The sequence below is a fragment of the Diadema antillarum genome, unplaced genomic scaffold, assembly GCF_040938485.1.
Source record: "Diadema antillarum isolate AM-2024a unplaced genomic scaffold, OU_Dant_1.0 seq00001435_RagTag, whole genome shotgun sequence".
Taxonomy (NCBI): Eukaryota; Metazoa; Echinodermata; class Echinoidea; order Diadematoida; family Diadematidae; genus Diadema; species Diadema antillarum.
This window is the reverse complement of record NW_027272185.1, coordinates 128636-141706: the sequence shown is the minus strand read 5'-3', so window position 1 is coordinate 141706 and position 13071 is coordinate 128636. Positions and strand designations below refer to the sequence as shown.

At 40.1% G+C, this 13071-nt stretch overlaps 1 protein-coding gene across 1 annotated transcript in view; it reads right to left on the bottom strand.

The window, feature by feature from the left end:
• LOC139709421 (uncharacterized) overlaps nucleotides 1–11882 on the bottom strand; it is an 84147-nt gene extending 72265 nt beyond the window's left edge. Inside the window, exon 1 of the mRNA XM_071621388.1 lies at nucleotides 11757–11882. Coding sequence (XP_071477489.1) covers nucleotides 11757–11809 — 53 coding nt within the window. The 5' untranslated portion in view covers nucleotides 11810–11882. The remainder of the gene's footprint in view (nucleotides 1–11756) is intronic.
• Between the last annotated feature and the right edge of the window lie 1189 nt (nucleotides 11883–13071).

Below are 13071 nucleotides of genomic sequence, written 5' to 3'. Positions count from 1 at the left end.
ATATAATCAATTGTAACTCTTCATAAAACAGGGCCCTGGACTTGAATGTGGAGAATGTACAACAGGCCTGCAAACATACATTCATCACGTTAATGATAAACTTTGCATTATTTATAACAAAAATTGGATGGGGTGGAGAGATGGGGAAGGACATGACTGTATTCTGTGAGATACACGTGTATATCATATTTTACATCACCAGAGTACAATGTACCTTGTAGAAAGTATGGAAGCAATACACTTAATAGCAGCAAAGGTCACCCCTGGATATCTAAAGGGGACAGACAGGTAAAGAAGTAAAGGGTAACCCCTTCATAAGCTTACCAAACTGCACCAGTGCCATCATACATTGTACCATTTTTCTTTCACTTATATTGCAGACTAGGCACTGCCTACAGACTCTCAGCCAATGAAATAACTTTTGAAAGAAAAAAAAAAGCATGAAATCATTCAATGTCTAAAGACCCTCAAGACAGGCCAATGTGTGTGTATTCTATAAGTCTATGATTTTGTAAATAAAATGGATAAGGGTCAACTGTTACAGTATTTCCAGCAATTATATTTTGTAATAATGTCAAAAGCTTCTGCTGATAGTTGTTTTATGAAACCTTATGTCTTTCCAATTCAACAGTTCTGCAAAATGGGTGAAGCATCATCAAAAGTGAAAGTTCCTTGCATTATTTGCAACATCATCAATCATATGATTCAATTGGCATCCCCCCTTTCTTTTTTAGTTTTGGCACACTACATACAGTACTTTTTACAGATGCGCAATCTGCAACTGAGCTTGAAGTATAAAACAAAAACAAAATAATTGTCATTCAGCATTTCATCTGCACTGAGCAGAGAATTGAGAATTCTCCTGAAACTTCATCATCATCATATGTATCTTTACCATAAATAACAAAAAAAGCATTTATCACAAAAGAAACTCTTCAGTCAGAATCTTTGAAAAATAAAATCAATTCTGATGTTCATCATTTATACAAAAAACAAAAAGATTTTTCAATAAAAGACAACAGCTTTTACAGTCCTTACCTCTTGTAAGTGCAAATTCCACATAATAATCCAAGGTAAAATGTTCAAACTTGTTAAGAATGGACCAAAAATGCTCATCAATGACCCTTGAAGCTGCACAAAAATCCCCTCTGTTGCGTATACCACAGGACTGTGAAAAGTTTGCAGAATCAAACATTGGGCATTGAAAGCAACACTTTGACATTAGAGTCTGGTAGCTTTGCAAAGGTGACGGCATTCAAAAAGTTCCCAAGAGTTCAGTCACAACAAATGGATTGTCAGTGAAAGTTTTGACAACACAGGACAGCACCATAATACACAAGAGTCTGGCTCTGCAGGCCAATGAATAGGAGCGGGCAGCCCAAAATAGCCTGCATTACTTTATGATTGCGATCAATACACTTTCACACGCGTCCTAGTATTTCTGACACTTGCTGTACAATGGTGTGTTGCACAACTAGAATGTGATCAAGTGCAGCCATAAGCTGTGTGTGTACATTACTGTACACAGATCAATATCTGTCTTTCTCTACTGCACGGCCTTGCCAAGGCCAGGAAGTCGGCCTACGCTCAAATTCGAAACAGGAAGAGATTGAGTTGATTCACCAAGCGCTCTGCTCTGGCTCTAAGCAAAGCAGACCTGGGACCTTCCCCTAGCTTTGCACGCACTCCCCCCTTTACTACACCAAGTAGGACAACCATTCTTGCTGAAGACATGGAAAGTCAGAGACGCCTCCTAATGGCTTTTCCTGTTTACAGGAAGAACTCATTTGTGCCCCACTTGTTGCAAACTCTTCACGTTTTAACGGATGATGGCGTACTGCCACTTGAAACAAGATCATGAAATTGAGTGCCTGAAACATACCACTGTAGCACTTCGTACTGCAACAATTGTATTTCATATGACTCTATTCTTCAAGCATGAAATCGGGTGTGTCTTCTGCAGGAAGATGCAGGTAGTGAGGTAGTGGGAAAATATGGTACCATACCGCATACTCAAATGTAGGGCTACATTGCATTTAACTTTTTTTTTAAACTAGGTACTTAGACATCACAGCACCAAGTACTTCAGAATTTATGGTACACTGTACACCATCGCCAATAAATTGGTACATAATCACTTGAAGAACTTGTATCGGAGCCTCAATGGCATGGATCTCTCACTTCTTGTTTAAATCATGAAGTTTTGACACATTAAACAAACTTTATCTTTACTAAAAGTACATCTTTCTTCACTATAAAACTGATGAATACTTTGCTGCCAAATTTTATCATTGTGGTCATATGAAGGTTATTTTGGTCGAGCCAATAAGTGTGGCTTGCCAAATTTATCACGCCAGCCATAATCACTTCCCACTACATTTTCTTAATAACAAACTTAAGTACAATCCTGGAAATTGAGCATTATTGTGATTTGATACTACAACATATAAATGCATATAATCTATGTCATAAAATCAAGAAAGCCTTTTATATCATGCAACATTCATTCATCCACTACAATCATTACCGTGAAACAGGCCAGGCATACTGTTCCATGGGACATGCAGTCGGGTTTCCAATACTGCTTTTGCCATTGCCATGTGAAATCTGGGCATGCAACATTGATGAACAATTTTTCTCCATAGTGAGCACAAGTGTCCGTCACGAAGGATAGTAACATAACGTGTACATGTGGTTCAGTAAAAGAGAAGTCTGGTTAACGTTCTTAGTACCACTGTCTCACACAATTGATTTCCTTTGCTCTAGATAGCACAAAATAATCTAGCCATTGGGTATGACAAGCCATGAAAGAAAATGAATGATTAAAATGTCAGAGTGCAGGTATTTGGGGAACTGATGATTTTTACTTGACTTTTGACCCTTTTATAAGTTTATGCATTGAGTAATTTTCAAGGTATTGAGAAAAAGTATAATTTCAGTATCAAATGGGAAAATAGCATTATCTAAACCTGGCCTTTGACCTTTGACCTCACAGTTCAAAAGAGAATCACTGTTAGGTTGAACATGCATAAATATGTAAGTTTCATGATGATACAATGTACCTTGAGTTACTTTCGAGATATGGAGGAAAAAGTGCAATTTAGCACTTTCACTTGACCTTTGACCTTTTGACCTTTGACCTTTTGGCAAGAAACTTCCCCAAAAATATATTTTGGGTAATACATGCCATACATCAAGTTTAAAAAAAAAAACCTTCAGGGATATTGCATTTTAAGGAAAGTAGTGATATTTTGAGGAGTTGACCTTGACCTTTGACCCCCCTGGCCTTTGACCCATGACCCCCAACTTCCCTAACGGACGTACGGACGGACGGACAGACGGACGGATGGACGGACGGACGGACGGACGGACGGACGGACGACCCGAAAACATAATGCCTCCGGCCACTTCGTTGCGGAGGCATAAAAAGAAAACATACAAACAAATGTATGTCAAGTACACTCCACATCCACAGAATTTTAGTCAGAAAAGTTCATGTTATTCCAGCTACACCCCCTAAGCACTGGGCATTAAATACATCTAGCAATGTGGCTATTCACGGTGTATCCTCTGGCACTCTCCCACAGGTTTCTTCCAACTCTACATCCAACATCAGGGCAGCACTATTTGAATAAAGACTATCCATGTACTTTAAATACAATGTGTGCATGGGTGCACAACTTCCACGTGTGTCTGTTTCAAGTCACCTCCTTAAATCTCTTAAAAGCTGCTGGAACTAGTGACATGCCAAACACACTATAAGCTGTCCTCCCACACAAATTAGTGACTCACAGCTATCAAGATTTAGGGGGATGGGGACACTCACTCTCCACTGACACGACTTAAGCACCATAAATGCTTTGTTGCTGTAAGTGGCAGGGCCTACATACTGTACGGTCCACAATGCACAATACAATGCAATATAGTTTTATATCAAAGTGGGGGTAGTGCCTTTTTCTTTTTAGAAATATGAAAGATTCAAAAGAGGGTACGGCTACCCTTACCCCCTATAAGTGACTGTAAAATCAGCACTCCAGGGATATCCATAATTGTGACCTCAGAAGAACATTAACATTTTTTTTTTTTAAGTACAAAATTGCATTCTTGCAATGCTAGAACAGCTATCCTACAATGTTGCTATGATCCCACAGGTGTTCTCTGATATTGAATAAATAATGAAATTACTACCATCACTCAGTGTACATGTAAATGCATTGCTGGATGCACACAGACATTACATTTCACTGTAAAAAATTGATATTTTGATGTGACTAATTTTTTTGCGCTTGGCCGGGCAAGAAGAGTTTTGCGTGTTTTTAATTCTGCAGAATTAATACATTAACTATTGGAACATATGGCAAGCAAAAATATATTCACGTGTTTCATTTTCGTGCTAGTTTCTGGTTGCGCGAAATGCACAAAAATTTCAACACAGCAAAAATTTCCACTTTCACAGTACACATCATCAATTCAACAATACTGTGATATTTTGCATGGTATTGTCAAGTTTCAACATTCAGATGACTCATTACACAGAAATCAAATCAAATGTGTATTGTATGCGTATTGCTACTGCCGAGAATGAGATTGAGATCATGGCTTGTTGAATACAGCCATTGTACGGTACCACTGTGTAAGTTGACTGCCAGTTGACTACAGTGCGGCATCAAAATACCGGTAATGCTTGTAAACTGCATCTCACAATTCCAACTGAACTTCAAACTGGGTGTGCAAATTTTGCAGATCTATCTTATTTGTTTGGAGTGTGATTGCCACTGAAATTGCATGAAAACATGAAGAAAATTGTAAACCAGCCCATGTCCAAATAGAGGACAGATTTGGAAAAGCGATGTCGGCATAACCAAGGTCAGACTGTGTGTAGAGTAATTTATGATCATAACTGTGCGTGTGCAGCCCCTAAACCCCTAGATTGCCTGACAAGTTACATGGTAGCTTTGCTAATATTGTCTCTAGACAAGTTCAAGACACCTCTACACTCTACACACAGAGTCTTGAAATTTGTAATTGTCTAATTTCTCAACTGATCAAGCTGCTAACTTGGCTACTGGGTTGCAGTCAAATTGTGAGTTACGTACTCTGATATTATATACATCAACTGCTTGTGTCAATGCAAGAGCTCCAATTCAACTTTCAAGCGAACAAGTTATTTCCAAAGTAAAGGATGAAAGGTCAGGAAAAAAAAAAAAACAACAACAGAAGTTTCTTGACCCCGAGTGCACCTGATTTAGTGGCCCATCAATATCTTCTACTCATTTTTTTTTGAATATGCAGATAAGAAATATCACCAAATCATGTTTTTTGTTCCTGTCGGCATCTTTTTGAGTCGCCACATTGATTTTTCTGGATCCCATTTTTTTTTTTTTTTTGGGGGGGGGGGGGGGGGTGGGTGAAAAAACATCAGAAATGCACCTGCCGTTATAATGATATCATGCGTGCCCTTCGTTAGAATTTCCTCTGTTAATAATACAAGTATACTAAGCAGTGCTTAAATTCGCTGTCGCACTGCTGGGCAATGAATACTGTAATACGCCAAATATTTTGCAAGGATTTATTTTTGCAAATTTCGCAAAATTAACGACACGCGAAAATAATGACTCTCATCTCGATATAAATGTGATGTAAGCGTATCCATTTCTCTATTCAGTACAGCACTCCATGATTGTGAATTTAACCACTCGTGAAATCGTCGGGAAGTCTCGATTCACGAAAATTTAGACTCGCTAAAGATATGGCGTATACAGTAATCTACACAAACCGGTGGCTGTACTGTAAGCCTGGATGCAGTGCACTCTTGTGATAAAGCATCAGCACATGTACATCTCGAATGGGAAGTTGCCTTTGCACATTCTCAAGTATACACTAGAGGAATGGTCGCTTGGGAAACACTGCGCCGAGGATGGTTCAAAGGACACTAATCCAGTGTTCTTTCCTTTTCATCTCAATTCCCTGATATGAAAGTGCCGATCCCATAGTGAACGCAGTGAGTTTTTCTATGGTACTTGTGTATCTTCAAAAAGGCTACAAAAAATACTTCCTTTTTCCTTTCCCTTAGTTTCTATGTACCAAGTCTTGCGGTATTGGTTGTTTAAAGGGACTGTACAATACTGGTTGAGGTAGGGATTCTTGTTTTGAACATTCCTAAGTGAGATAATGAAAAGCCTCTTATGAAATATGAAAGAGCATGTAATTTTAAGAAGGATTCAACGTTTATTTGACGAAAATTGGTTTTCAAATGGCTGAGATATCCAAAAAAGTGCTAATAATAAAAGGCGACATGCCCCAACTTTATTAGTATCTCTTTGTTTCACCTTGTTTTTGGATATCTCAGCCATTTCAAAACGGATTTTCATCGAATAAACTTTTGATACCCCTTAGAACCGCATGCTCTTTGACATCTCATAGAGTGGTTTTTGAATATCTCACAAAACGTTAAAAGCTAAATCTTCACCTCGACCAGAACTGTACACACCCTTTAAGATGAAGTGGTTGATTGAGGTTTGTTGTTCTGTGTTGTGTGTGTGTGTGTGTGCGTGTGTATTCTAAATAATAAAATAAGAATGTAAAAAAAAATGTGATTATGTTGATCATGTAAAATATTGAATTATGGCCTTTGGTATTGTAGATTAGAAATCAAAAAGAAAGAGAGGAGGAAACAGGAGAGAGAAGAGAATTAAGAGAAGAGAAGAGAAGAGAGGGAGGAAACAGATAAAAAAGAAAGGACGGCAAAAGGAGGGGGGTAAAGAAATTAGAAACTAGACGATATGATAAATGAGGTTATTTTAATTGCTTTGTGCGGGGGTGGTGTGTGATATATGCCATTGGCACTGCATGCTGTTGTTGATGTGGCTATACCAGGGCTGCACATTAAAAAAACTCATTTTTTTTTTACTGGTCTGACAGACAGGTCGGACCAGTACTTTGTAAACAGTTTTTCCATGTTTGACTGGTCCATTCCTGAAAAAGGTACTGGTCCGACAGTAATTTTTACTGGTCAGGGACCGTCGGGGCCAGTGTCAGTGTGCAGCGTTGGCTATACACACACAGTGGGCAATGATGGCGATATCCAGCTTCTCTGTGTGTATGGATTCTGTACAATAATCAGTGTACACATGGCGGTATCCAGCGACTTGGCTTAATGGGCCATGGCTATAACCACACGAGTGTGGCTGGATGGTAAAGACAATCATGTGTGGCTGTATACACTGCCTTTCACATACTGATTTGAGCTGAAAGACTGACTTTTAGGCCATAAAATTGGCATTTAAGCACCCTGTGTGAAACAGCACTAGCACCAAACATTGTTGATTGCATGCATACCCATAATTCTTGCAATGGCATTGCAGCAGGCCTATCAACTTTAATATACATTGTAATTTGTCACGTAATGTCACGTAATGTTTTGGAACTAGCGTATTTCTGCACCACCTTGTTAGTGCACTTTTGCATCACCTCATCAAATGATTTCTAAACATACATGAATTCACCCTATTAACCTAAAATAATTCCATCATTAGTCTTCAAAGTCTAGTATATGTTACATTTTTACACTTTTCAAGTGTCAGAATAACTCAATCACTTATAATGCAGCACTGGCGCTGTGCACAAGCAGTCAGTACCGTACAAATACGTTCAGTGCATGCAGTAACAGTCAGTCGTTTAATCTAAAAGCAGCGATGACAGCAGCTTTTGGTATGGTGTCTTTGAAAAGTTAAACTTGTGTGTTTCCTTTCCTCAGCCAAGTCTAGCGATAGCAGTTTTCTACACAAACGATAGCATTTGATGGTTGGTTAATGGTGTGTGTGTTTACGTGCGTTGTGTGCACCCCTTTTTATCTTTCTCTTTTCTTTTTATTCTCTCCTTTTCCTTTCATTTTCAAGTAGATCTTTTTCCTCTTCATTAGCAGGGTGTCTGGAGTAGTTTTCTAACTTTTGAAATCCTTCGAAAAGCCGACTATGAGCAATTTTATATGAAAGAGAATTATGTCATTAAGATATATGTCAAATTTCATGGCGAAATGATGTTTCTATCTCGAGAAATTAAAGAGACTGTACAGTTCTGGTTGAGGTGAGGATTTAGCTTTTAACGTTTTGCGAGATATTCAGTAACCACTGTATGAGATGTCAAGGAGCGTGCAATTCTAAGGGGTATCAAAAGTTTATATGATGAAAATCAGTTTTGAAATGGCTGAGATATCCCAAAACAAGGTGAAACAAAGAGATCCTAATAAAAGGCGTGGCCTGTCGCCTTTTATTATTAACACTTTTTTGGATATCTCAGCCATTTGAAAACCAATTTTCATCTAAAAAACTTTGAATCCTTCTTAAAGCCTTACAATCGTGGCGAGTGGTTTGTGCGGCACGGAGATGAACGCAACACGCTGCCTCCCCCCACTCTGTATCAAATGTCGTGACACCGAATGACAATAGCGCTGGCTCAATGGGTCAGCGAACACAAACTGGTCTAAAAATCACCTGACCCAAAATGGCTGTCCGAGCCATGCGAGCTTCCGAAGGGATCCGAATGGACGCACACTCACAGTGCGCATACGCATGAAGAGAGGCCAAAAGAGCCAAGCATCTTCTGGCCTCTCTCCTCCAATCACCGCAGCTCGCGGTCACAATGTTTGTGTATGATGCGTACACACACTCACACACACACACACATGTCTCAGTGGCAGCATTGTCCCACACGTTTATGGATAGCCCTGCAGTCTGGCATTGCGTAATTGCACGCATAAATTTCGTTCGGAGGAGTTATGCAATTTAACGTACCATTAGGGATGACGATCGTCCGACTTTAAAAGTACAATGTGCTCTTTCATAAGAGGTTTCTCATTTATATCTCACTTAGGAATGTGACAAACCTGAATCCCCACTTCAACCAGTACTGTACAGTCCCTTTAAGCTTTGAAATCAGGCCAATAATACAACTTTTTCTTGCCAAGAACGAGTGAAAAGCGGTCCAAATCATGTTCGCAAATTGCACTGAGAAGCTGCATGAGCATACGGATTTCCAGCGACAGGTAAATGAGCGCACAGCGGTTAGCTAAAATGCATAGCCAGCGCAGAAGCCACTCCCCTTTTGTCATCATACCCTGTGCGCTGTGAGCGTACGTAGCTCGCTACTAGTATTCAGTCTACATTCAATTTGCAGCATTCGCAGCAGTCAATGAGCACCCTACGTAGCTGCCCACTTTAGTAACCCAGTATTGCAAGCGTAGCCCCGGTAAACTGTGGGGAGTGGAGAGTATGCATTGCGATTGTCAACCAGCAGGGCAGCCAGCATGAGCATGGTTTGAAGAAAATGCAGACTTTGATTGTCGAGAGCAGGTGCTCGCAGCTTCCCTGAAATGTACAGGCTACAACCTCTACATGCTTGGGATTGATGCCACATTACCACTATTCGTACATGTATATATAAAATGCATAAATGGCCAAACAAGAATCTTCCGAAATCTTCTGTGCACACGATCTTTTTGTCGATCGGATATTCGCAATAGCTAATACGTAATACAAAATTGTCCAAGTACTGCTACGTAGTACCAATCAGTAGGCCTAAGCACTGTATTCTCAATCGACTTCTCAGTGCCAGTGGTGTTATGCTATGCACTGACTCGAGCATTGCGAGTGCACTTTTGAAATAATGAACAAAAGATCAATTCCAATCCACATGTAAATCAATTCTATAGACCTTTAGTAGAGTCAAGAAAATTCTCCATTTTCAAACTGATTAGCTAAGAAGTGCATGATTTGTGAGCGTGACTATTCACAGAGTGCTAGCATGCTATGTGATGTGTTGCAGAGCTATCGCAAGCGACAGCTCAGTTTCCCTGTTCATCACGATCGAAGAACCTCATGAGTGCAGTGACACGCTTTCACACGTACACATATTGTACACAACACACACACACACAAATTGTAACACACAGAGGTAGCTCGAGGCTGCATCGGGCACTGCATGCAAAGTGTATGCGATCCACAAGCCACAGAGGCCACGTGGTAGACAGCGATGCGTGATAAATTTACATATATGCCTGAGCCCCTTCACGCCGACGTTACTATGGATTCTTGCATACACGTTCGCTGAGACCAAAAAATTATTGCAAGGGGTAACTTCAAGGCAATATCCCCACACCAAAATGTGAAGCTAGCAAAAAACTATCCACATCATCATATTCAGCGTATCCTCTACTAGCATGTCTCACGGCGATACAAGTAGCCTAGCAGACGGTGAGATATGGGGATAGATGGGATTTTTATCGATGTTTACATCAATTTATCGTCGGATTCATGTACCGCTGTTCTGATAAGATATGGAGAAAAACTTCCTCTTTCATATGATACCAAATTTGTCAAGATTCGTGAACGACATGGTCTGGGGATTTTGCAAAAAAGGCGATATTTGGCACAAAAATGCGGGGTCATCACAGCGTAGGTGCGCAACTCCAGAACTACGGGACTTGCGTGTTATTAGATAGGGGCGCATTTTCGTCGGAAGATTGGCAGTGCGGGATCAGACACCCTATCTTAAGTTTTAATCTTAAAATTCTGTTTTCCATCTAAAACTTTTAAGTTTCCTGTTCAATCTTTTTCTACTGCTCCGTTGTTCTTGGTTTTTTTATTAATCTTTCCCTCCCTCTACATTTCTTGTTTTTATTCTTCATTTTCCTTCTTACAAATAATTTTCTTTATTTCCTTTTCAATCTGTATCTTTCCTTCTTTTTCATCTTTCGTTTCAGTTTTGATTAATCTATCTTCCATTCCATTGTATTCAACTAGAATTTGTTTCTAGACATTCTTTCTTCCTTTTCTCTTATTTTTTTCTTTTTCCTCAAACCTATCATTGCAATCCCTCCCTTTTGATACTTACTTGGCATTGCCTTTAATGTATGTTTCCTTTTTTTCATTTAAAATTTTGTATTCATCTTCACTCTGTCCACTCAGTTTTGTCATCTGTCTTTTTCTCAATTTAATTTGAAGTCTAGGCCTACTGGCACTGCGCTTGAGTCTTGGAATCGACATTGAAATCCCAATTTTGACTCTCCAGTCTATTCTACAATATTTCATTCAAACACACCCTCTCCCTACGCTACGTACCCTACAGTGTAGTCCCTCTCCCTCACACACACACACACACATTTATTTTTTTTTTCATTAAAATTTACTAACATTAGTAGGGCAGGGGCCTAACTTTTTCCAACAAAGTATAATTTCACACATGTGGGATGTACACACACATCAGTAACAACGTCAACAACCCGGTTGGCTCCAAACTTCAAGTTCAATCAAACAAACACAAAGCTACGCTAGACAAGGAGTTTAACAACAACCAGTGACAACAGTACAAGTTTTACAACACTAGGCCTAACCGTTAAACCATGTAAACAGGGGGGTGTTTCATAAAGCTGTTCGTACTACTGAGCAAGTAAGATCTAATAACGTTTTCAGACTGTATTGTCGTGTATTCAGTCCCCAGTAGTAGTTCGTTGAACACTGTTATCTTTTTACGTCTCTGCTCTGTACACCGGCAATGTAATAACAACACGTTTGTACAATTGTCACGATTCAAATCTAACCGTGTAACGTTAGAATCTACACCGTATGCATGTAGTGTAGTGATGTACGTACACCGCAAATACAGTGTCAGTATTCGATATCGCATTACACGTCCGCAGCGCGCAGCGGTTAATAGACGCTAAATATTAATTCAAATCTATGCTAGGAGAAGAAAATTACCTTTCCCCAAAGTCCACGGGCAAGGTTGGGTCTTCCCCTGCCATAGAATCCATTTTGATCCGGCCACTAAGACGAAAAATGAATTATTCAATCCCCCGATGTCAAAATTGGTTCATTTGTTTACCGCCATGATGATTCAAGCTCCGAATATGTACGCTGAGTACAAGCCAGTTTAGTCTTTCCGTGCGTATCATATACGGTAAAGTGACGGGATGGAGGCGCAGCGAACAAATACGGTTGCAGGATCTTTGGACAAAGTCTGTCAGATTTTGGCGGCTGCTACAGTATGCTACTACGCTCGGTGTCGTGGTAACGTTTCCGCTTGTTATACAGGCCCTCTAAAGGAAACCCTCTATCAAAACATGGATGGAGGTTCCATGATAAAAACAAAATTACAAAAGGCACTCTTTGTATTTGGTTTACATTCTATTTTCGTAAACACGGGCCGCGGCCGGGGGGGGGGGGGGGGGGGGGGGGGGGGGGCGCAGGGGGAAACATGCATTACCGGGCCGTTTTCAATACCCCTCCCGCTTCGACAGAAAGATGTTTCGGACGTATACGGAACCCTCTGAAAGCCATGGATTTTGTTGTGATATTGTTTTGTTTTGTTCTGCTTTTGGATTTCAAAGAGGTGGAAGAATAGATAGGTCTTCATTCTCACTTGAAACATGCAAGCGAGCCGAGCGGCCAGCACCGAGCGGGGGAGCTATTGGGATACTAGCGCAGAACTCTGTGGATACTAGTAGCATGATCACTGGTAGGGGGTGCTGCCAGTATCCGCCACAAGAGGGAGATGGTGAATATTATCAGACCTGATAATTCAGCAATCTGGTGCAGACTTTTTAAAAAATTTTAATTTTGTCCATGAAATAAGAAAAACGAATATTCAGGGAAATGTGAAGAAATCGCGGTATCTCGTACAGCTCTTAGCTGTTCCGCGCCGACATGTCATAAAGTGTTAGGCAGGGTATAGTGAGCCGCGAAACATTATTATTTCGTCTCACCTCCCTGGTCTATGAGGGGTGTGGGCTAGGGGATATCCTCTCAGCACACGATGGAGCTTTTTTGCATTTATTTAGAATAGAAATAGAATGATCTGATTCACACACTTGGTGTAACTTTTAATATTCGAAATGATAGTGGAGGGTTCGGTATTCCCGTCTCCCATGCAGTCGATGAGGGAGCGTGTGTATTTTTAGTATTGCAATTCAAATTTATAATAACACTTTTCTTGGAATATATCTGGAAATTTATCAATCAAAGAAGCGTTCTAGTCTGTGGAGGGAGACCAACCAAACCAAGAGGGGGAATTGCT